Genomic DNA, 26,851 nt, shown 5'->3' with positions numbered 1-26,851 from the left:
AAAAAATATATTAAAAAAATCCGTCAAAAACTTTAATCTTCGACTTTAATCTCGAAATGATAGCATTTTTTTTTTTTTTTTTTTTTTTTTACAGATTTTTTTTTTTTTTTTTTACGTTGCGTTTCAGGGCTTCCGTCATAGGCGTAATTCTATGGGGGGACAGGGGGACACGTCCCCCCCAATATTCAAAGAAGGACAATTTGTCCCCCCCAATATTTGATCATACTGTATGATTATGCGGGCAATATCGATGTGATTGCAAATACGTCTTTCTTTCCAGCTCCGAAAATATAAAATCCCGGGCGGTCCATTTGCCAAATCCATTCGACTGGCCTTACACTATACATTAACAAAACCTATTTCTCCTGAAATCCATGTCATGTTTTCCCTATACCTTTAGTAGCTCGTGCACCGTCAGTGAGTTAGGAAAAACCAAACAGAAGAAGAGTTAGGAGCGCGAAATCTGACAGAGCAGGTGACGGCGGTGTCGTCTCACATGGTGAAATCTCATATGGCAGGTGACGGCGGTGTCCTCGCAAAGAAACCGAAGTACAGTTGTAAATTTATGTTTCCATTTATGGGTATTGCCAGAGTTTTTCCTGCATAGAGAATAATGATTTTTTTTTTTTTTTTTTTTCTGACAAACAAAACTTATTTTATTTCATACAAGGCAGGCATACTTTATCAAAAGCATGTCCTCAAGACATATTTACTGGCTGAATTATCATAAGTACAAATATAGTTACAAATTATTTACATCAAAATAAGTGTTTCTTCAGAGCTTCTGTGCATCACTTTGGCTCTTAAGCATAGAGAATAATGAGGCGGCGGCCGCCTCCGGCTCTCGACAAAACTCGGACAGACAGTCACATGGTCAGATACACTTTTCCCACCGTGATGGTTCTGTTGCGGTTATAAAAATATTTAAAATAATCTAATTTAATACAGTTATAATTTTTCAATGTAAATTATTTAATTTGATTGGTAACAGCCTAGTGTCTTATTATTTTAATTGGATATATTTATCAAATTTAAGAATTTGAAATGAAAGATGGAGCATACAGTTAATAAAATTAGGGGGGAAAATGCCCTTTATAAAGGTAAAAAAACTATTCTGAGTGTTTTCAAACAGTGATGTAATGAAAAATGGACAATTTTAAGTTTGAAGGGAGTAAAGCCTCTGTTTAGGCTATTAAGGAAATATAATTTTGCCAAAAGAAGAACTTTTATTTTAAATAAATGTTCATTTTAAATCAGCCTATGTCAGTGTGATATGTTACCATATTATCATGCTTAACACTAAGAATTTGAATAATTGTAATGTGATGATCAGATGCAGATCTAAATCAGAGAATATCATAGGTTCGGGCGGTTTGCGGGTGGATTATTTATTTTTAACAGTGGATTCGGGGGACTCAAAGTGCACCAGATTAATGAGTTTACCTTTAAAATGTACAAAATTTTCTTTCGGGGGAGCATGCCCCCGGACCCCCCTAGAGGTACCAAGTACACTTAACAGCATTACTGTTGTATGCTGTTAAGTGTTCGGACTCTGACTTTTATTTTATTTTGATAAAAAAAAATGTGTGCATGCGCCAACACAAAAAGTCCCACAGCTGTCCCCCCCAATGTGTGATTGACAATTTCGCCCTTGGCTTCCGTACTAAACAATGAGATGGTTTACTTTTTTACTGGCTGAATGTTTTGTGCCCAAGATTTAATTAGATTGTTTTAAAGATTTATGAATACATTTCTCTCTGGTTTTGTTTGGCAGCTGTAGTACATGTTTATGATTATGAGAAGAACATTATACACAATCTAAAAAAAGCTTTTTAAAGCAGAAGTTAAAATCACAAAATTAAAAATAAATAATTACAAAAGCACAGTTTAAATTTTAATTATGAAATATTATTACAATTTAAAATAATGGTTCTCTTTTTTAATAGGCTATACTTTAAAATGTAATTTATTTTTGTGATGCAAAGCTGAATTTTCATCAGCAAGTACTCCAGTCTTTGGTGTCTTATGATCCTTCAGAAATCATTCTAATATGATGATTTGATACTCAGTTATTATCAATGATGGAAACAGTTGTGCTGTTTAATATATTTTTTTGGAATACTTTTTTCAGGATTCATTGATGAGTAAAACGTTAACAGCATTTATTCATAAAAACAGCATTTATTCAAAATAAAAACATTTCTAACAATATAAATCGTTACCATCACCTTTTATCAATTTAACGCATCCTTGTTGAATTAAAGTACTAATTTCTTTAAAAAAAAAATTGGACACCCTACTGTCTCACGGACTTAACGGACACGCGCACGCGGCAGCCATTGTAAGTTCTCAAGACTGAAAGTGCATATGAAGGCCCTGTCCCAAATGGCGCACTTCATGCGGACTTTCGGTCTCGTGGACTTAAATTGCGCGTGCTCGCTGAGTCTACGAGTCCGTAGGCCGTCCCATTCAGCATTTTAACGCTCTGAAGTGTGCTCAGCAGCGCCCCCTTTGTACCCTTGAAGCGGTCTTCCACGAAGCCCGCATAGAAGCAGGCTTCACGCACTTTAACTACCCAGGAATCCTTGCGAAAGGCCAATCAGACAACGGATGGGAGGAGATTTCGCTCAAGAAAATATTACGGTTTTTATGACCTAGGGGTGGCACGGTACATGAAAAAACATCCGAACCGTTCGGTTCGCTTGTCTCGGTTCGGAGCGTGTGTGCGTCGCACGGTTTGCACGGTTCGACGCATGCGCAATGTAGCCTCGTGCCCGCGCTAATACAATGCTAAATCATAAATCAGACATATGTAGAATAACATTACGATGTCCAGCAATAGATTTAAATAGTTCACTGGGTTTACTTAGACATTTAATGAGATCTACTCCACTACACTGTTGTTTTTTTCACGTGAATAAATACATAAATCGACTGTTTCACGTATGTACTTTAATGGTCCAGTGGCAGAACTTTTGCCAAGCGTGTCATAGGTTCTGAGATCTAATCCGCACTCATATATTTTTTTCTTTTTCATCAAAACCGATTATGTTTATCAGTGGTTGTATATCAAGCAGGGACAGATTTGTGTGAATTTTGTGTTGTGATTTCACCGGAACGAATAGAGTAGAGTCTCCTCAACGGATTGAAGCGCGCGTCCGAGTGAAGAATGTGCGGCCGCTGCGGCGTGTTCCACAAGAGAACACGGTATCAGCGCCAACGAGCACTTTGATCACTTGAAAAAAAAAAAAAAAAAAACACATTTCAGCGCTAGATTGCTTCTTATTTAACAAACGAACGACACGAATACTTTGCTAGTTAACTGGGGATGTTTTATTTATTTGTATATTGGTACATCCGTGCTGCGAGATAGTAGCCTATCGACCCGGCAAAAAGTGGTGGGAACATGTCCCACCCGCAAATTACGCCTATGATGACGAGACACGAGGAGAAATTGACAAAGAACTGTCCAACACAGCCCACGTAGCTCACAGATGGATGGACCTCCAGGGCCACTGAAAGTTTTCTCACAGTAACCGCTCACTCACTCACTATATTACTTCGGAATGGGAAATGAGAAGCTGCGTTTTGCAAACACGCCCCATTTATGAAATACAGTAATTAATAATCAGATAATTAAGCTATATCATATGCTTAAGTAAATCTTTGGAGTGTTAAAGATTAAAAGAAAAAATAACAACAAAAACCGTACTGAACCAAAAACCGTGACCCTAAAACCGTGATACGAACCGAACCGTGGGTTTTGTGAACCGTGCCACCCCTATGACCTAGATGTACATTTTACCAGTTGTAACCTACAGTTTACAAACATTATGGTCATCGAGCAGTGGTTGATGTCTCAAACATAATAATAGCGCGTTGAATAATACGATCGCATTATGATTTATTAAATAAATAGGAATGTCAGGGCTTTACTGAGTCATATATTTACACAGTATGAATATTGAAACCTGTAAATTCATCTGAAACTCATGCACATTTTCATTATGTGTTAAAATTGTAATCTTAGTTCAAATGGAGCATTATGTATTATTATGTACAACTGTACATATAATTTAAATAAGCATGATTGTCTAATGCCCATCTAGAGATGGCATGCATAATATCAAAATATAGAACTGTAAAATTAGGCTGTGTAGTTGACATGGAGATAAGACGTCGGAGCACAAAAATGTAATTTCCCCTGTCCAACAACAACCAGACCGTTATTTCCGGCGTGACGATCGAGTCTGTCCCAAAATACCTCTCAATGCGCCCTCGTGGACTCGCGCCAAGGGCCCTACAGGTCTGCACTACATGACGTCACCAAAGTGTGGACTCTGAGGAAGTCCACAAGTCCGGAGTGTGCCATTTGGGACAGGGCCGAAGTGTGCCATTTGGAACAGGGCCCTAGAAGTAAGAACCGCTTGCGTCAGGGGCTGGGGGCGGGGTTACCGTGACCAACAAGATGAACAGAAAGTTGTGACCGCCATTTTTTAAATAGCAGCTAATCAAGCTAATAGCAGCTTGATTGTACTCTCCATCTATGCAAATTACGGCATAGATGCCTATGCCTATGCAAGCTGCACGAACGTGTTGGATTCGCCTTGTTTGGATGCCGATGTAGGTTCGCAAAGCCACGAGCATCAATACCCAGACAGCATGGTAACATTGATTCAATGTTGAGTTTTGATCCAAACCATCATTTTGGTTGACATCAAAATTTCAATGTTTAAAGTGTGTTGGATCGGCATTGAAATTTTGATGAAAGGGAACAGCACACATGGGTGAAGACAGTGACATTGAACTAACAGTGAGTCTTAGTTTATGAGCACAAGATCTTGCAGGCATGTATCTGTGCAAAACACTACTGGGTGTTTCCCAATCAGTGGGGCGTTTCAGTTCATGATGGGCACTTTCAATGGTGTTACCTCATTTGCTCTAATACACTGGGGGTTTGGTTTAGGGGTGGGCCCTCATGATTTTAGCAAGTCTTTTGAAAAATGGTTGAAAAACACCAATTGTAGTTTGAAAATTGGCACTAATTGGTATACACCCATTTTGGTTTTGCATGTGGGCTTCTCAGTAGTTAATTAATGCTTCCTTATTAGAGAGAAAACACAAGGTGCGTCCTATTCGGAAGTCTTGTGTGTTTGACATGCATGAACTCTCTGAGTTTCAAACAATGGTGCATATAATGTATTTCTGTTTTTAGCATGCTTTTTACTTGCATTTTATTTATTGTTACTAAATCTACTAACATTCATTAATTTTCAAAGTAAGTAAAGTATTGAAATAAATTGCACAGACAGCATGGGGACATTGATACAATGTTGAGTTTTGATCCAAACCATAATTTTGGGAGTTGATCAAAACAGTTCTCTTTTGGGTGTATAATAACAATGAGATATTCTGTAGCCTACTGACTATCAGTTTGTCACATGTTTAGACCTTGTATGTGTGTTGCACAACACATGTTGCACTTGGCGATCACGGTGGGGACTGATATGGTAGTGGACCATGATGGTCATAGAAGAAGTGAAGGAGCAGTACCCCAATGGTGGGGTAATTCGCACTCTGGGTTGAACGTCATGTTTCCTGGAAACGGCGTGCACCGGTGTTTCTGTGGGTGTGTCAGAACTGCAATCCAATCAGCAGCAACATGTATAAAGCAAGCGGTATTAAAGTGAACTCGCACATGGAAAGTAATTTACAAATGTGTTCGATGCAGCTCGGTATACGCAACAACTGAGGATATTAGAAGACATGTTTGTCGTAAGTTTTATTGTAAAAATATAGGATATCAACATAATGATGTAGTTGTTTATATTTTTAGCTTCATTGCAAGTGTATGACATTTGGTATAGAAATAAACAATGGTAATTAAGTGCTTTTCCTAAAAATGAGAAAGAAAATACAGGGTATTAAAACAGTATGAACTACAAATAAAGTCAGTATGTGAGGCTAAATAGATGTGTTTTAGTCTGAATTAGGTAAGATGTGTGCTTCCATTCCAGTTTCCACAAATCCCTTCACTCGATTGGGATGTTCTCTTTTGTTCTGGGCGGCAAGTGCAGTAACTGTAACATCGGGCATATTTTGTAGTATTAAACACACATTTATACCGACTTCATCAGGCTCAGAAAATTCTTCACAAAGAACACAAAGAATGGCCTTCTCAGCTGCCATAGTTGCAACTCTTGCGTCATGTGTGTTCAACGCATCACCGTTTCTGTTTAAAAAACGTTGTGCAACGTTTTGTCGGGGCTAAACGCAGCCCAGCTAAACCACCCCAACCTAAACCAAGCCCCCAGTGGATTAGAGCAAATCAGGTAAAGCGGTTGAAAATGCCCATTGTGGTTTGAAAATGCCCCACTGATAGAAAAACACCCACTAGTGTTCTGCAGAGATACATGCCTGAATGATCTTGTGCTCATCAACTACAAATCACTATAGTTCAATGTCACTGTCTCCACCCATGTGCTGTTGGCTTTCATCAAAATTTCAATGCTGATCCAACACACTTTAAACACTGAAATGTCAATCTCAACCAAAATTATGGTTTGGATCAAAACTCAACATTGTATCAATGTCCCCATGCTGTCTGTGCGATTTATTTCAACACTTTACTTACTTTGAAAATTAATGAATGTTAGTAGATTTAGTAACAATAAATAAAATGCAAGTAAAAAGCATGCTAAAAACAAAAATACATTATATGTAACATTGATTCAATATTACAATTGATTATTTTTGTTAATTTCAGTTTTGATTCAGCATCAAAGTGATGTAGAATCAATCATAGTGTAATGTTGATTCAGTAGCATTACTATTGATTTTTTGTTCAACAGTTTCAACATTAACTGAGGGTGCAAAAGTGATGTTGATAAAATATCACTTTGTAACGTTGAATCAATACTATTACCGTTGATTTTTGGTTGAAATCTCAACATTGCTTCACCATTAACTGAGGGTGCAAGAGTGATGCAAAAACAACATCACTTTGTAATGTTGAATCAATACTATTACCGTTGATTTTTGGTTGAAATCTCAATATTATGTCAACATTAACTGAGGGTGCAAAAGTGACGTTGAAACAACATCATTTTGTAATGTTGAAGCAAAATTAACACTTGATTTGTGGTTGAAATCTGAACATTATTTCAATATTAACCGAGGGTGCAAGAGTGATGCAACATCACTTTCTAACGTCATTTCAATGTAATCAGCGTTGACGCATCAACACTGACTCAACATTGTTTCAATGGTTACATGCTATCTGGGATAGTAAGGCAACGACCGCCATTGTTGATGGAAGGCTTGTTTGAGCTGTGCGGACGGACTGATCGGAGTGTTGCGGGTGTGTTTGGAGAGCATACGACTCCTTGTGCTTTTGGATTTTTCGTTCTCGCAGTGCTTTGATGTCACGTGCCGATCGGTCTGCAAGAAGCCGATGCATCTCGATTCTCGAACAAGCCTGGTATGTTTGTGTTTGGCGCTCCTGTACTAGCGTTGCTGGGAAACATGAAATGTATACAGTGACGTAAGACCTGGCTCTGTGGTGCTAACCAGTTCTTAGAAGGCTACAACTACAAAAAAACAACTACATCATCATGTTGATATGCTATATTTTTACTTTAAAACTCTTACGACAAACATGACTTATAATATCCTCAATTATACGTATACCGAGCTGCAACGACACACCGCTGTCTCTTTAATACCGTGTGGTTTATACATGTTGCGGCTGATTGGGGCTGACATTTTTGACACCCACCAAACAAGAGAAAATGTATCTCAAAACCCGTTGCACACCATTGCACGTTTCCAGGAAACGTAGTTCAACCCAGAAGCCGTAGCAAAACGTTGCGCATCTGTTTGAGCTTGAATGTGCTCCAGGTTTTGCGTGGGAACGCAAATATATTTGCAAAGGAACGCAAAGTTTCTTGGAGGGAACGCAAAAGTTTTGCGAGGGAACTCAAAAAATGTGAAAAATATATATTTTCTCCCATCCAACATTTTTCTCACCACCCTTTATATCCCTTTAGGGGCTCCGTACTTTTCCACAAATTGAACATAGAAATAAAAAGTATAAATATCAAGTCTTATTAAGTGCAAACAATAAGTGCAACCATCAAAGTGCTCTCTCAATTTTCAAAGTGCAAACAGAGCAAACCAGAGACCAGAGCAAAGATAGGTTTGATATTGGGAGACAGGCTATTCATCGAATCATCCGCCATCGTCAGGCGGTCAGTGAACCGTGATCCTGCTGCACTGTGTGTGACTGTACATTCTGCAGCTCGAGCTGGATGAGTAGAGCAGACGTTTACAATAGTTTACAATTGAAGTGACCGTTATACTGAATTAAAGGTTTTTTATTTCTATAAAGAAAGCAAAACTACAGTGGAAGAGGTGACGCGGTGGGCACAGTAATATAATGTAAATGTAGAGGTGAGGTGGCATATTCTATGGTAATTTCTCCATTTCACCCTCAAGCTCTGTCATGCAATATCGCGTGACAGCTTTTCACACAGATGCAAAATCTTGTCACATTTTAATATCGCAAGATCTTGTGGCACACCCCTAGTGCTTATGTACAATATGCCTACTCTATACACTATAAAAAGAACACATCATTTGCTACATTCTCATCTGCTCTTTAACTTAAAAGTTGTTCTCAACATCCTGGTGAAAGAGCAAAATAAGATGATATCTTGTATTTGCATATGCCTATGCAAAGTGAGAGAAATTTGTATATTTTACAAAGGCATTCATTTGTTTGGTTGCAGCTTTTTCAGCTCTTCCTGAGCTTTAACCCTTATGCAAAGAAAACATATTTCCCTATATATGAATGAGCAATATATTAAATTATTTAACAGTATATTTGAAAATATACAGAATAATATATTGTGTTAATACTGTACATACTGCTTACTGCTTTTCATATATAGTCAAGTCAAGTCACCTTCATTTATATAGCGCTTTAAACAATACAGAGTACACCTACACAAGTAGGTAGGTGAAGGTGACACGTGTTGTCTAACTCCAATAGAGTTCAGAATATCTTTAAATGCTATTTTTTAGATTTTTTTTTTTTTGCATATTTTTCGTTATCTACATGTACTGTACATTAAAATCACCAACAATTAGGAATTTATCTGCAGCCAGTACTAGCTATGATAGAAAATCAGCAAATTCTTTGATAAAGTCTGTATGGTGCCCTGGTGGCCTGTATACAGTAGCCAGCACAAATCTCAAACGTGATTTATCATTGACACTAACATAGTGTTACATTAAGCACCAACACTTCAAAAGAATTATATTTAAAACAAGACTTCTCAGTTATTCTGAAGATATTACTATAAATTACAGCAACACTTCCCCCTTTGCCTTTTAGACGAGGCTCATGTTTATAACCGTAATCTTGTGGGGTGGACTCATTTAAAGTCATGTAATCGTTTGATTTTAGCCAGGTTTCTGTCAAACACAGCACATCTAGGTTATAGTCTGTAATCATATCATTAACAATAAGTGTTTTTGAAGTAAGGGATCGAATATTCAGCAGCCCAAGCTTTTTACGGATGGTCATGATGTGTCCATCCGTATTATATCTGTTTTTTTATTTGTGTGTGTGTTTCATGATGTGTTCTGTTAAATGTTTTTTTCCCCCCTTAAATTCAGCATTAGAAAATCATTTTTCTCACTTGCTCATGGAGATGAGATGGACACCATAAAATCTCCCTGTACTGGAATGCGGCGGGTGGGAGGGAACTGCATGTGACAACCTGATGTCAGAGCTCAAAATAACCCTCATGACTTCCATTATATCGTGTCAAAGTAAAAAAAATCAATAGACACCTTATACTCACGAGGTCATAGACATTCCTATTATCCTATTATCCAATTATTCCAATTATTCACAAGGTCAAAGGCGACACTGCCATGGAGTGGTCAAGGTCATCGCTAGGGCAAGGGGGCTTGGCAAGGTCAAGAGGTCAAGGTCAAATATAAGGCCATCAATCATCATTAATTGTAGAGCCATCAATCATGTTTGACACATGGCGAATCTCATCACTACTTACATAGTATATTGCTTAGCTAGCACTTTTACAATAAATATTAATATTGTGAACAGAATATTGATTTAAGATTTAAATAACTTTCCTATGGCAAAAACAGTTCACATGCAATAACCTGCATTCATCCACCTATGCTTGATTCTACAAGACTTTTTAAGAATAAATGTTATGATTCAGTGCTTATGTAGCCTACAATACGCCTACTCTACACAATAAAGAACACACCATTTGCTACATCCTCAGCTGCTCTTTAACTTTTAAGTTGTTCTTGACATCTTGGTTGTGTCACAAACACACAGGAGGAGTGGCCTATGCAAAGTAGGCCTACACACATAGGCCTATACAAAATTAAAGGGATACTTCACCTCTGGAAAGATGAATGTGTATTTAAAATGGGTCATTTATGTAGTAGAAATGTAAAATTATTTTTGGAGCCTTCTAGACTGAGAAAAGCCAGAAAATGTATTTTTGGCTCATGTGGATGAAAGGGCGAGGATTCTTAGCAATGCTAAAACGCACATCAACTGATCACTTGTTTAGCGTTCATGTAAACACTACATTCAGATTCACCAATTGGAATGAATTCAGTTAGATTGAAACAAAAGGTGTGCATGTAAACAATGAATGGCGACTAGGGCTTGCATAGAGTAGTCGATAGATCGACTACTTCAACCACTAGTCGACGCTGTCAAACAATCGACTACTCGAGCGTCCATTAACCATAAATGAATTAAAAATGGCGAACGTCACCAACAGACACCACACGTCAGATGTGTGGAAGTATTTCATCAAGGATGACAAAAATATTGTAATTGGCCAACTCTGCAAGAGGCCGTTCACATATTGTGTCTTTAAAAACGTGTGGAAAGCGCGGCCGTGCCACTGTCTCCTACAAGCGCTTGCGCTCCCGGCGTCTGTCGTTGCTATGCAACCATGAACTGCGCTCTCCATGATGACGACGAAGAAGTATCTGCAAAGGATTAATTGATTTCTAGCCCTTGCATTAGCTTTACTACTACATATATTTCTGGAGATGAGAAGGAAAAACCCGCCCTGTACAGCTACGATCAGCTGTTCGGCCGAGCTTTCGATGATGTTACGGAAAGGCCGAAGCTGATTGTTTTTTGTCACATGACCTGCGGTGGGCTTGAGGCATTCTGAAAAGTTGACATGTTTTCATCTCGCCGCGGCATCGGCGCGCCTGGAAAAACTAGCGCACCACGTTGCTTCCATTATGAGCGCGCTCGCCGCGCGCCTACATTTGAAATAACGAACTTGAGCGCGAAAAAGACGCGATATGTGAACGGCCCCTAGAAGCAGACGTCTGAAATGAAAGGCAAGAACGACTATTTATTTGGCTTTAGACTGTTACATGAAAATTTAAAAATGAAATGTCATAATTATAATGTTTTGAGAGTTTACTTATGTAATTGTTACATTAGGCTATGAATTAATAAATGTTTATTGATAAGATCTAGCTATTTCATGTCTTTTCATTTACAGTAGCATTAACCACGAGTAGTCGAGTTGTTTTGATAAGAAATCCACTAGCAGAAATCAGTAGTTGTACAACCCCTAATGGCGATCTGTAGAAAGCAAATGCCGAATCCCGGACATTTTGGACTATCTCGACGGCTGGACACGTCTGGGAAAAAGAGGATGGTTCCCCCTACTACTCAGCTTTCTCCACAGAACAAAGCTTACTAGCTAAGTACTACTGGCTGTAGTCTGGCCAAAAAATCCTCAGATGACACAAAATGACGATTTTTGCGTCATCGGAGGATTTTTTCCAGACAAAAAATACATAAATCTCTGGTCTCAGGGGGATATGAGGGAGGGAAGCATAGTAATTAGAAAATACTACAGGTTTTCTACTGATACAAAGCTTAATGCTAAATGCTGAAGTATCCCTTTAAGAGAAATGTGTATATCACAAAGGTATTTTGTATATTTGTATATGATTATATCTAACTGACATACATACATTTTTTATTTTTGTCCTCTTCTATGGCAGAATTATATTAGCCTAAGTTTCAAAAGGGTTTAGAATCACTGTGATAAACATAGGACCTTCTTATTTTTATGTGAGCGCAGTTTTTTATATATTATTATTATTATATTATACATAATTTGCATTTACAGCTGTACTATTGGTTGTGTGCTGTCTTTTACATTGCAGAATGAGAAAAAAAAATCAGAAAGCATGCTTGTGCATGTTTTTATTTTAATGAATTATCAATAAACAAAATCACAGTCTTTCACATGCATCTTAAAGACTGCGTTTAAAGGCTGAAGTGATCCGCTCTGACTGATGTGAAACCAGTGCACTATGTGCCATTCACCATGTAGAAAATATTAAGTGACCGACTTTAGCCTCAGCTTCAGCATCTATTTATAATGTAGGGGGCATTTAATAACATTTATAATGTTATTAAATGCTTGAAAAAAAAACAAAAAAAAAACATCAACAACAATTTTCATCATTGTCATGACATTATACAACAGTACTCCAGATTAAGTTCCTAAAGTCTTTAAGCCCAGATTAAGTGCCAAGTCCTTAAACACAGCCACTGTTCTTATAGCTTTTAAGTTTTTAGGGAACTCAATAGATTCAAAATACATTTTCATTTCAAGTTTAAAGGTACACTATGTAAGTTTTCACCACTAGAGGTCGTTTATTCAAAACAAAATTCAAACGCTGTTTTATCATATTAGATAAATTTGAGTGTGATTAAAGTTGTTATAATACTACTCTGTGCATTCACTCGGCGGCCTCTATATAAGACACTTGTTGCACACTGCAGTGAGCTAGATCAATATTAGGCATGGTAAAACATGGTACTCGCGGTAAATCAAGAAAACGAGATGTAAACAAAAAGACTAACTGTGTTGGGCTGCGTTTCCCAATAACGTTGTCTCTTAGCACTACGAAGACTCTTAAGGTATAACTTAACCTGTTAGCTAGCATCGGCCCGAGGATGGGCCGTCGGGGGCGTGGCTATACTTTTATTAATTTTTTTAAGCTTTGTTTTATAACAAATATTCAACTGACTATCATAAACTATGCATCATTTGAAAGCTAAAACACTCAAGAATCCTGTTCTAAACTTGTTTTTGTAATCAATACACCAGAGAGGAAAGGGTTAAATTAAATGCAAAAGGACTGTTCATGTAAAAATGAGCAAAATGAACCGCAATACTTATCTTTCATCTCCTATGGTTCAGTAGCCTAGAAATCTAGACGCACCCATGCGGCAGCAAAAATTATTTTGCAGCCAGGGCAGTCTAGCAACTCTCCGTTGACTTTCGTGCAGGAAAAACCTAAATTGGGTCAGGCCAATCACGTCGTGTATAGAGTAGGCGGGGCGGGCTTAACATAATGACGACAGAGTTGCGACGGTTCCCTGCTACTTGAAAACAAAGAATGGCGGCTGCTGCAGGCGAACAGTCTTTCGAATCGGCTTTGGCCGCGACTCTGGAGGACTTGGAGTTAAGCTTTTCTTTGAGAAAAGAGCAAAGAACGGCACTTAAATCATTCTTAAAAAAGGAAGATGTGTTCATAGTTTTGGCGGCCTGATTCAAAAGTTGAATCTATCAACTAACGTTAGCTCCGCTGTTGGGAAAACGCTCTGGTTGGTTGAAGCGCTGTCCTATTGCGTGCAGAGGGAATTTGAAAGACAGCCGTTTATCCCGCCCCTGGGATTGAGCCGTGTCTATGGTGAGTTGCCAGACCCAACATCTTGATGTAGGTCTGGCTTGCCAGGCTAATGTTGCATAATTTCCAGAAATCCTTAATGCTATATTTTAAAGCGATAGACAAAATTATAATGCTGTCATGAATTATTTACGCTGATATCATTTCAAACCTGCATGACTTTCTTGAGCAGAAGAAATATATTTTGAGTGAAAAAATAGACAACATGAATAAATGCTGACATAATTTTTATTTTTGGTTAAAGTATCCCTTTGAGGGGTCAACATTCTTCTTAAATATCTTTGACTGCTCCAGCATTGTTCAATTCTGCGGAAATAGGCCTACAGCTGCACATATACATTGTATATCTCTTTATAAACCTGTTTTGTCTTATTTTTTCAAACTTTGTGCCTTATTTTTGCTATATTAAATAATCATGCTGAACAAAATATATTGGCCTCATTCCTGACTATAAGCACTTTCAGACTGTAAACACTATAAATAAGACACAACAGCCATCATCACATATGCACCACGGGAACCAGACAAGTCCTCTGCACAGACACTATGGCCAGCTTCAACTCCTCCGCCTTCATGTACACTGATCTTCACATGGAAGGAATTGGACAAAATATTCTGACTGATATCAATCCACAGTTTTGACTTGTGATGCAGCCTAAAATCATAACCACACCATGTTGGTTTGTTTGGCCTGAAATGAAAATACACAATATAAATTTAATATTGAGAATGGTTTATTATGGGATAAAAATAGTCCAAATGCAATGATCTGCATAAAGCTGTTCTTGACATCTATGTGAGAGATTGGAGCACACAATATAATAGCATCTTCTATTTGTATATGCAAAGATAAAACTGAAATTTGTTAGAAAGGTATTTATTGGATAGGGTGCAGCTTTTTCAGCTCTTCCTGTGAGGGACTGTAGCTTTAAAGGAGAACTCCGGTCAATTTTAACATTGATTTTTTTGTAAATTTGGAGTGCTGTCAGTACAGAGAACAACGACAAAAATCTGTGTTGCCTACACCGTGTTATCCTCTTTTTAAAATTTGCACCCTGTTGACTTCAATGGGGAAAGTTTTAAACCTGCTTTTAGCCTCTTAACATCCTTGATGTGTCATTACAAGTGCCCAGCCATGTGAGTGATTCCTTCAGAGTGAACACGGTGAATCTGACTGCAGTAGATGTGAAAGATATTAATAAAAATGAAGTTAATTCGGCCAGCGCTCATACCTGTATTTACATCCTGTTTTCGGTCGAAGTCCATAGTCGATTGTCGAGTTCACGCGCGTGATCATAGATAACTAAGCAACAGTGGAGAACTCGACAATCGACTACTGTGGACTTCGACCGAAAAAAGGAAATAAGTAAGGAATAATTGACTTCAGGCCGTTGAATAATTAGAAAAGTAATGCACACCCGAGGTGGTAATGCGGTCACGACGCGAAGCGGAGTGGCCGTTCACCTCGGTGTGCATTATTTTTCTAATAATGGGCTTTATGCACAGCTGCACTACTTCCTGAACTTCAGGCAGGTCCTTTGTTTCCTGTCTGCCATTATTGGACCAACTGATTAATCCAGGTGGTCAGGCACACCTGGATTAATCAGTTTGTCCAATAAAGGCAGACAGGAAACAAAGGACCTGCCTGAAGTTCAGGAAGTGGTGCAGCTGTGCATAAAGCCCATTCAACGGCCTGAAGTCAATTATTCCGCTTAGTTACCACACCTTGAAACATTGTTCCAATTATGTATTTTAAGACGTTTGTAAAGTTTTTGTCATTAAAACGCTCTTGTATGTAGGACTAATTTCTTACGCATCTAATCCAATTTCTAATCCAAACGTCATTTTAGAGTTAGTAACGGAGGTTTGAGCCGCTGATAATGCTGGGGACACACGACTAGCTGACACATTCTCTGACTGTTTTCATCGACTGCAGCAGATTTTAAACACCGACTTTGAACACAGACTGAACGCGCTGAACACGCGTTTGGGCATGATCAGTCATACGTATCAAATTACATTCATAACCGGCCTTAAAGTGTGTCCCCAGTTATTAATGCAGTTATTAGAGAGAGAGATGTTGCAATAATGAGACAGAAAAGCATGTGCGTCAATATTATTATTTATTTATTAATTCAATTCCTTTTAATTAATTCGAATTCATTCTTTTTTTTCTATTATTGACAGATGACAGACTAGCCAAATAAATGAAACACAAAGCCCTTTTAACAAGTAGGCCTATCAATAATTATTTATTTGTTATATTATCTGCAATAATAATCCGTGCTGCAGGATTATCCATTTATTTAGCCTATATTCAGTTTAATTTTCTATTGATTATAGATAGGACTATATACTTTATTTATTCAAATTAAACTGCATGTTTCCATTGATTGTGAAGCTAGACATTGAAAATTCCAGATCAAGCGCATGCGGCTAAATGTTTTTTTCTTGTTATGAATTGTATCCTATTTTCCGTTATACCGTTAACTACGCGAAGTGATATGGAACTGTAATGCGGTCAAGACCTGCCTGGAACTACTTTAGCTGTGTGTTTCCCTGAAAATAATGCACACCTTAGAACGTTCGTCAACCAATCAGATTCAAGCATTCAACAGCCCTGTAGTATAAATACAGGTATGAGCGCTGGGCACTTGTAATGACACATCAAGGATGTTAAGAGGCTAAAAGCAGGTTTAAATATTGCCCCATTGAAGTCAACAGGGTGCAAATTTTAAAAAGAGGATAACACAGCGTAGGCAACACCGATTTTTGTCGTTGTTCTCTGTACTGACAGCACTCCAAATTTACAAAAAAATTAGCTCAATGTTAAAATTGACCGGAGTTCTCCTTTAACACTTCTGTTTGTCTTTCTGTAATATTTAGTGTCCGTGTTGTTCTTACCTCCAATTGCCCTGCCAATTTACTTCCAGATGAAGCCAAACTATCAAACCCTACACAACTGTAGTGCACTGAAGTTACAGCATCTTCACAGCAGTGACGGTTGGTGTTCATGTAGGAGATCATTATTATTATAAGACCAAAGAAAGTTTCACGTTAGTTCTCTTTAGAATCCTAATTTAAAGTTTAAAGATTCTATTTAAAGAATATAGTATTTAAGCTCACCCAGATGAATGAAGGTCTCATGGGGCTGCGTCCAAAATTGCATATCTCTTGAGTAGGAACTTATTTTGAATAAGTAATTACTCCACGACTGCTAAAAAAGTATGTTCTGTATAGTATGAAGGTGTGTAGTATGAATGTAATCCGGTAGTACTACATCCGCCATGTTCATTATGACCGAGCAGTGTCAGTTAAGCCACTTCACTGCCATTCACAAATCCTCTCCCGTGGCCTCATGGGATAGTAAAGTGTCCATCATATGCACATTTCAGAATCTCACTGAAAGTAGTAGGTCATCTGGGTACTTTTTGCCTTCTCTCTGTGAATAGGACATACTAGTTTTGTCTCATTCACTATTCCCTACGTTAGTCCACTAATACGGTTCACTTGAAGGAGTAAACGAAAAGGAGTGAGTGAATTCGGACAGCCTGAGCATTTGTTGAGCATTCATCGGTTGTACACTCGTTGTTGCAGTGCAATGTGGGATTGTGGGAAGTGCACTCAATAATGTCCACTATGGTTAATTTGGACACCACTACAAATTGCTGTCCTATAACGCCCTATTTGAGGATATACATAGGGGGCGATTTCGGATTCAGACACTGTTTTCACCTACTATACTATATTCACCTTCTACTAGTTTCGATAAAGATACAGATTAATTGATCGAACAGTGAATGTTGTCTGACTCTGAATGCATAGTACATGAATGCTGTTAAACTTTTTTAATTATGTTATTATAAATGTCTTAATATTAATATTATAAATACTATTAAATAACTGCACAGTGCTATTTTAAAGGATGATTCGTAATTTTTTGGGATGACACACATTTGTATACCAGATGTTTAATTTTCTTTCTTTTTTTATTTGTCTTGTTTGTTTGCGTTTCCTCAATATCTCAAATTAAAATATCCTACGGTATGAAAGTAATTTATCAGTGGACTATTTCATTGCTACTAATTAATTAAGAAAAAAAGCCCACAATACTGCGTGGATTTATTGTAAAAACTACATCCCCAATAGATTGACATATGACATATGAGTACAATTGCATCTCCTCTGAACCAGTGCGTAGACAATAAATTTCCACTTAAATACAAATTGCCAATAAAAATTTCCTTAATATTTCAAAATACATTGTTTTAATCATGTGTGAATTAAATGTGTGATCACAGAGTTCAGTGCCAAACCTGATCCAGCACACCTGCCTGTAATTTTCAAATAATCTACCTTGGTTAGATGGTTCAGGTGTTATAAAATATTTTTGGGCTCTCTATCACCCTGTTTGAGTTTGAATACTGTGAGTGTGAGCTGTCTACGACTTCCTGAATGCAAATTTGCCGCAAGCAGAAAACAGGGTAACGTGTGTATTGACACAGGTCCAACTTTATTGATGGAGGTGAATGCAGCAATTGTAATTAGCTCTACATATCCTCTGTCCGACTGTATGAAACTGAGAATCAACCGAGCAGCAATCTGGTCTCGTGTCTCTTATTTGGTTCTCCCAGTGCACTGTAAGGCACAGTGTAGACAATTAAATAAAAATGATCTAACAGGTGTGTTTGATCAGGGTTGGAACTTGGTGCTAACTTCCACTGAATTTGTGGATTCTTAAAATGTATGGTTGTATCTATTGACATGCATAATTTTATTATTTCATTCTGTTCTGTTCTATGGCAGAGGAATTATATTAGCCAAAAAGAGTAGAAAACCACACTGTGATAACAGACATAGAGCTCTCATCACTCAAAGCATTAACTGTTGATAAATTAAAATCTGATCACAAACACATGACTGTGCCAGCCTCTCAAAAGGACAAAACATAAAATCACCAACCAGCCAATTAAACTGATCCAGAAACATATGGGCTGAAAACAGATGATAAATACAAACACTCATAGATAACTTACTGCATGGATGCCAACTACTTATCTTACTGTAAATAATATTAATTATATATATATATATTTGAAAAACAGTACAAAGTCATTTTTAATTCTAAATATTTAATAAATATAAATATTTTAATCACACGTGATGAAATACATTGGCCATATTTTCACTCCTACAGAATAAAGAACCTTTAAGAAGTCAAAAAATAAATAAATAACATGTGACAAAATGTATAATAATAGGCCTGCATTATTTCCTTATTTCATGGCTTTATTTATTTAAGCCTTATTTAAGATTTTAAATAAAGATTGTATTATTTAACTTTGTAACTGTAATAATTATGTCTAAATAAATGATATTTATTATCTATTTATTAAATTATATCTATTTCTAATTATATTTATATTTTTTATCTGAATTTATACATTCGTTTATCTATTATTTGAATCACTAATATTAGCCTACTTATGATCATGATCTCTTCAGCGCCCATCCCTGCCACATTGTGCATGTAAAGAGTGTTTCATCATAATTTCTAATACTTCCGATTACCTGGAGCCTACTGGGCGTGGAAGGAGGAGCACGTACAACTGATATCAGACACCCGGACGGAAGTAAACCATGCAGACACTCTTTTAACTTGGACAAGGTAGGCTACGTTTTCCTGATTTACATTTTAAACGGAAAAGTGATGGATATAATTATTTGGAATATAACTATGTCTCTGGCTACTAAATGTAGCTAATAATTTCTTCTTTTCTACGTAAAAATGCTTGGCTTTGATAGTAAATTCATCTTGTGCGCCATCATCCAGGCACATTCGCAGGTCTTCAGTGAGTTTCGATTCCGTTTACCGGGCGTAGAAAGAAATAACTTACTACGTACTAACACATTTATGCTTCAGACTAATTTAATTGTGCAATAATAAACAAGGTAGGCCTAAACCTTTTCCAAACATAATATTAAATTATTACCGTAACGTTTCTATCGATCGATCGTTGTATGTTTTTGTCACAAAATTACTTTTAAGCCTCACCAAAGCAAAAATAAAAGATAAATGAGTTGACAGAAACAATTAATGTTAGCAGAAGGTTATCACAAGACTGTTTTAAGGTAGTACTAATTTAAGAATAATAGTGACTATCACTCGTTTTAAGGTTACATTGTTAAAAGAACCAAGTTATGCAAGTTGAACATATTTCTCAGCTCTTTATCATTTGTTCTGTTCAAAGACTCAGAACAGCCAAAACCATGCCTAAAGAACCACCCAACAAAAAACTGAAGCAGACCGACCAGAGTCCTGTAGGACAGGTGACTGTTATCCTTCTCATTCTCTCTGTTTAGACACTGCGTTGGGTTTAGACTTAGTTGTAATGGAAATGTTTTTGTCTCTTTCAGAAAAAGCAGACTGCCAGAGACAATGAATCTGGGGAGACGACACAAGCTAGTGCCAGTGTTCAGGTAAGGAAATGATATTTGTTGCTTGTTTGTTTTATGGTGCTTTAGGCCAGAACAAAAAGCTATTTGTAACAGAAGGTTATCATCATTATCAACATTCCAATATAAGATGACCAATTATACTAAAAAAATAAATAATAATAATTATTACTCTGTAGCCACAAAGCCATTTCTCAAAGCCACAAACAAAGAAAACATTCTCTAGAGCAGTGGCAATGACACTGAGTTGGGATCAGGCACGGTGTCAGGATTCCAGTTTTGGATGGGCCAGACCAATTGTTGGTGGGCCTTAAATTAAAAACGTTAAATTAAAAACGTTATCCAATTACTGTTTAAATCAATATACTGACTAATATACTGTTATATTATCTGTGCGTATACATAATATAGATTTTAATAGCTTGATGCTCTTTAAATATTTTGCTGCATTGTAAAAAGTTTCGGTGCATAGGACGGACCTATCCGCGATTGCTCTCCATGGTTCTGACCAAAGAAGAGCGCTTTGGAATCTCCATTAAGATTCATCCTTGCACGTCTAAATTAGTTTCTTACATTTGAAATACGAGCATACAATAGCATAAAACGTATTTTTAATGAACATAAAGGTCCATGTTTAATAAAAATGTTCACAAAATTCATTCTCATATCCATATATTTTGTTTTATTGTCACGAGTAATAATCTCAGGGTTTACTGGGTTTTACACGATTCTTTTTGTAGTGTGGTATAGAGCATCACAGTCCCGCCCACAGCCCGAGAGCGCTTCGGTGCCGGAAGTAAATTTCCCATTCATTTTTCCCATTGACGTTTTCGAAAATCCGTATCTAAAGAGTTTTAGAGCATGTCTGAGGATAACCAGCTACGGCTGAACTCATAGGCATACAACATATCATTTCGAGTGAAAAAACGGCGAGAAAATCCAAAAAAAGTCAAAGGTACAAGACTGTGTACATATTTTCATTTCCGAGCGAAGGAACTACTCATCCCATAAACCACCGCGCCTCACTGAAGTCGACTGAAGCCACAACCGCGAAAGAGCCTTTAGAGCGACTTTAAAATCTGACGACAGCCACGCGAACTTTTTCTTGTGCCGTTTATAGCAGTTCTTTCAGTAGTAATTGTGTAAATAGACTGGAAAGCATGGCTGGCGGTCCGCGGCTCACGGGTGCAGATCTGGCAGTCCGCGCGGCGTTCTGCTCATCAGTTTCAGCGGCCCACGGGCAGGTTGCTGACAAATGCCTCAACAATTTCCCACTTGTGGTCCATGCTCATTTTATTCATGAAGTTATAGTTCATCCTTAATTTTAATAACATTTAATGTATTTTCTTAATAACAACAAGTGAAAATTAAAAAGTGAAGGTCAGCAAACCAGAAAGTGCATCATATTCAGTTTATTAACTTGCCATGAATTATTACACAAATGTTCAGTAAATGCATGAAGAGCTCTCTATGGCTCTGGGTATGCCTAAGCTAAATATTGTTTTGACAGTGGCATCATGAAATGCTTGATATGACTCATACCATATATGAAGACTCCTCGGTTCAAATGTCACATCAGTGATACCGTGCAAAAAAACGCAACAGGTTTTTTTTTTTTTCTATTTATCTTGAGTCTTCACGAACTTTCGCGGGGTTTACACGAGCTTCACCAATCAGATGCATCACTGTGGGATTGTGGGATTGTTTAGGATTGTGGGTAATGAAGTACTTCTCCAAGACATCGCAAATAAAAGGCATTTATCTCAAAACAAGGTTAGTGCCCCATTAACTTTTGGCGGTTATATGAGCATATACAATCGCTTAGTACAGCCGTAGCTGGTTTTAAGTCTACCATGTATGGTTACGTTTTTATGGCTTATACCCCAACTGTCAATGGAGAAATTGTATTGAATTTTTACTTCCGGCACCGGCTGTGGGCGGGACTGTGATGCTCTATAGGTGGCGGTGTACTAAAATAAACATTAGCCGTTTCTCAATATGCGTTCTTGTCTGTACTTGTGTTCTTGTGGACTTGTGAAACGTCATCAGTCGCTGCCCAAGTACTGTTCCAATAGGGGTTATGCGGAACGCCGAACGTTCGAACCGGAAAACAGGTATAAGCATTTCCGGTTAGCACTACCGTACGCATCTGCAGCGGTAGGTGATCTCTGAGGTAACTTATTTTTCGCTTTTTTAGAATACAATTCTTATTTCTGTTTTAATTAAAATGTCACGAATGCTGAAGTATCAGACTTTTTTTTAATAAAAAAATAAAATGCAGTCTTCATTTGATTGTTTTAATCGTCTGCTAGCAAATATAAAAGGTTAAACTACTATGATAGCATACAAGTCTAAACTAACTTAATGATAGTTAGCTAACTCTACATCGGGTGCCATTAGCAAAAGCTACATATACTAACTTACCTTCATAATCATGAATAAAAGAGTAGGCATAAAACTTAAATCCTTTATCTAACGGAGTACTCGGGGCTCTGGAAGTCCGTTTGGCAATACGATGTATATCTGAAATGGATAGAATGGGTAGCTCCTGTAAACACCGGCTATAAAAGGTCGCCATTCCTACGCTGTGTATAGAGCTGGTAAGTCCCGCCCCTTCCGCTAACCCCACTGGACCTCTAGGTTGAAAAATCGTCAATGCAAGTGAATGGGAGAAAATAATTATTTTCTGGTCCCGTTTGAATTGTGCCATGAATGTGAACATATGTTGTCTGTGAATTTTTTATATAACTATGACCAGAAAATAATTATTTTCTCCCATTCACTTGCATTGACGATTTTTCAACCTAGAGGTCCACTTGGGGTTTTACGGATGGGCGGGACTTACCAGCTCTATACCTCAGTAGCTGACGACCGGAAGTAGTTATATCTGTTTTGTAGAACCCGGAAGTATGTTGCGCATAACCCCTATACAAAGTTCACATCTAGCCAAGTCCAGTTCAAATCCCCGGATGTGTTCTTGATCCGCCCCTTTCACCGAGGATGCATCGAGAGGTGACTTGTGCCAGAGAATGTCTAATAGGAAGAGAATTGACCCTTCGCAGGGAGCTTGATTGACAGGTGATCTGACCAATCATACTTCGCGATCCGCCATTTTGTCCGACAAAGCAGTCAGGATGAGAGTTAGTAGATTAACATGGGAGGATTTGAACTTGAAAAACGGAGTGTACTGACGCCTTTCCGTGGTTAAAACAACATTCCTTCTTATGTTTGTTCATGTTTATTTGAGGCTATAAATTAACTAGAAGGAAGAGATGATAGGTATACGAGCAGCTTTAACTGATGCTCTAGAGCGATCTGTCACTCACGACACATTAAAGAGCCACAAAACGGTATTTATTGTTTAAATTTCTTTTAAAAAATGACCAAATTTGAAAGGTGAGACTTTGTTTAATATGTTTAAATCAAACGTAACCGAAAAGTAACCTGGTCTGTCCTGTCTGTCAGCTTGTTGTCAGTCTCCTCTCTGCTCCACGATGTATTTTTCACTGCGTGAGAACATGGTGTGGTGTGAGAACGGCGTAGCTTGTCGGACATAGCGACAGTAACTAAGGGGGGCGGGTCTTTGCGAACGGTCAATTGGCACTCTCTGCTTACTTCCGGTTTCTGGACTGGCTGCAGTAACACGTCTCTGTCCATGCGGGGGCGCTCGCAGGCGAGTGCAGATTGAATGGAGGTCTATGGCGCTATACCCCTCAAAATCCACTTTTCTCAGGATATAATTTTTTGTCTAGTAATTTGAATGTTGTATTCGAAAGGAGATGCAAAGAAATTACACATTGCTGGGTGTTAGATTTTTTAGAGTCACTTATTTGCTTTAAAAAGTCTTTTAAAATGTCAATGACGTCATACACATCGTACGACCAGAGATACTGCTTAACGGCAATCCTTCAGTCACTTTGGTGCTTTCGCGCTCTGCACTTTCTTTTCTCTCGAGGCATCGACAACACAGCTGACACAGGGAAACACACGTGCTAGAAGAGTTTTTGTTTTGTTGGTTTCTGGTCCCGCTTCGGATGCCACGATGCCATCAAGCGGTATCTCTGGTCGTAATCAGTCCTTCACTGACCAATCAGCGTTCATTAGCAGAATGCTAGCGTGTTATGGGCAACAACAACTCAACCTGTAAGAAATCGAAAGGACATAAGTACTCGTTCATTCAATTTTCGACCTATAACCCATGTTGAACTTGCAAAACCTACAATAAAATCTGAGATTTCTCAACGGCAATCGGGTGAAAGAGACAAATTTAGCCGTCTAGCCCCATAGACTCCCATTCAGTCTGCACTCGCCCTCAATCACCTCCAGTGGAATTCTAATGGAACTGCAACCAAGATTGATACAATGGGGCTAATAGGAAGTGCCAAGGCTCTCCGTAGACGGGCTCTGCTTGTGCGGACTTGAGACAGCCAGGTATCCCAGAATGCATCTCACATCACCAACCAGCAAGCGTCAATAGCAGAGGAGAAACCCAAAACCCCGCGTAATTTAAAAATACTGCTGTAATTGTGTCACGAAATGTAGTTTTAAGAGTATTTCAGGCGAGAATGTAGTTTTTTAAAGCCCAAATCTTTGGTTTATTTATAAAGATAGCGCCTATTTGAAAATTTGATCTGACGTTTTCGGAGTTGTGAGAACCAGGCAATCGGACGCTCGGGGCTCATGTACCCCGCCGAGAACAGCCTTTCCTCGGCTGGTGCTGCTGACGTTTGCCGCTGGCTCGGATGTCTCTAGTCTAGTGGTTTAACATGAGATATAAATCGTCTTGTGTATATCTAACGGACGATTTATTTATTTATTTATTTTATTTGTCTCATTAATCTATAATTTGTTCCCTGGCAAAACGTTAAGCTGAGGGCAAAGTGAAGTTTCATAGCTTTATTTAGTCTATTTAACTTTAAAATTGTAGCCTAGAAAGCTGACTTATGTTTGACTGAATCGTTTGCTTTATTATTGTATAGCTTCTTATACCCTTTAGGCTACTTAGGGACCGTTCGGTATTTATGGAAGGGTCCACCGGAGGAAAATAGGGGAGGGTCATGTCTTTTTATTCTTTGTTGAGGGGAGGGTCATCCAACTTTTTTTAGTCTAGGGGGAGGGTCACCCAACTTTTATATTCATGAAAACAGCAACACTTCAAAGTGGCTTGTTTGGTGCTATTTTTTTCCATTTAGCTCCATGTTGATCTCGCGTTATCAGCCCCCCTTCGATATCAGATGGGTCTGACCCAACAAAAATCCAGTTTGGCGCTGTTTGACAGTGTGCACTTCAGTTCGCGTTTAGAAAAAGTGCATCATGTCAGAACAGAATGCAAAAGAAATGTTTACCCGGCAAAGCTTTAAAGCACGAGCAAATAATGAACTTTTGTGATTGCGAATAAGTGCACAGTGTCCTGTGAGTGTAACTCTACCGCTGCATTAACATGTGATGTGAATGTACGTCGAGTTTTACAGTATTGGGACTGAGGCGCCAGAACTGCTGATAGAATGTGCGCTGTAGCGGGATACTACCATATTTTAGTTTCCATTCTTATTTTGTTTCCACGATGTGTAAGATGTAGGGCTACCACATATTTAAATTACTATTAGTATTATTTAAAGGTCCCGTTCTGTGTGATCCCATGTTTCAAACTTTAGTTAGTGTGTAATGTTGCTGTTAGAGCATAAATAATATCTGTAAAATTCTAAAGCTCAAAGTTCAATGCCAAGCGAGATATTTTATTTAACAGAAGTTGACTACAAAAAACGGCTCGATTGGACTACACCCCTCTACATCCTGCTTTAATGATGTCACTAGAACAGTTTCTTGACTAACCTCCGCCCACAGGAATGCTCTCTCAACTCTACTGGCTACTTGCGCACTTCTTATAACTTAGGCTACTGTGTTTACTTAGCTCTTACGGTGATTTTCTGAAGTAAAACTGACGCTTCATCTTTTGTGTGATGTACAATAAACTTTATTAAACTCATCAGTATATGTTTGATCATCATTCAGACAGCAGACTTGTAGGCTATTAATAAATAATGGATACATAGCCTACAAGCAGATGACAAATACGTTATAATAACCGTAATTAAACTACTAAACCATACCTGTTTCATCTCTATACAGCACTCTGACTCTGTAGGCATTATTGTCCGACTAGAAATGAACGCCGTTACTGAGAGTTTCTGATATTATCATCATTCCGTGAGATGAATTTGTCCTGAGAGACTGAGCGCGAGCTCATGAAGCTCCGCCCCCTGTGCAGTCCAGCAGCAGCTCATTTGCATTTAAAGGGCACACACTGAAACGGCTCGTTTTTCTGAGCCCCAACAAATGTCAATTTAAACATGCTGTAAAAAATGATCTGTTGGGTATTTTGAGCTCAAACTTCACATACACACTCTGGGGACATCAGAGACTTATTTTACATCTTGTGAAAAGGGGCATATAACGGGACCTTTAAGTTAACATAATAAAATACGTAGACCTACACCACAAAAACTAGTTGAGGATAAATTCGTTAAAATTGGGCGCTTCCAGTGTTATGGACGTGACATTTGCAGTCAAAACTTGAAATATAAATTCTCAGAAAATGCAT

General features: G+C 38.1%; 1 protein-coding gene across 1 annotated transcript in view; it reads left to right on the top strand.

Annotated features, from left to right (window-relative positions):
* The window catches only part of LOC307159234 (serine protease FAM111A-like), a 55,513-nt gene that overhangs the window by 13,977 nt on the left and 14,685 nt on the right, over positions 1 to 26,851 (top strand). Inside the window, exons 2-4 of the mRNA XM_079872480.1 lie at positions 19,300 to 19,462; positions 20,046 to 20,124; positions 20,212 to 20,274. Coding sequence (XP_079728606.1) covers positions 20,065 to 20,124; positions 20,212 to 20,274 — 123 coding nt within the window. The 5' untranslated portion in view covers positions 19,300 to 19,462; positions 20,046 to 20,064. The remainder of the gene's footprint in view (positions 1 to 19,299; positions 19,463 to 20,045; positions 20,125 to 20,211; positions 20,275 to 26,851) is intronic.

Source organism: Squalius cephalus (assembly GCF_949319135.1).
Source record: "Squalius cephalus genome assembly, chromosome: 5".
Lineage (NCBI taxonomy): Eukaryota > Metazoa > Chordata > Actinopteri > Cypriniformes > Leuciscidae > Squalius > Squalius cephalus.
This window is presented reverse-complemented; position numbering and strand designations above follow the sequence as displayed.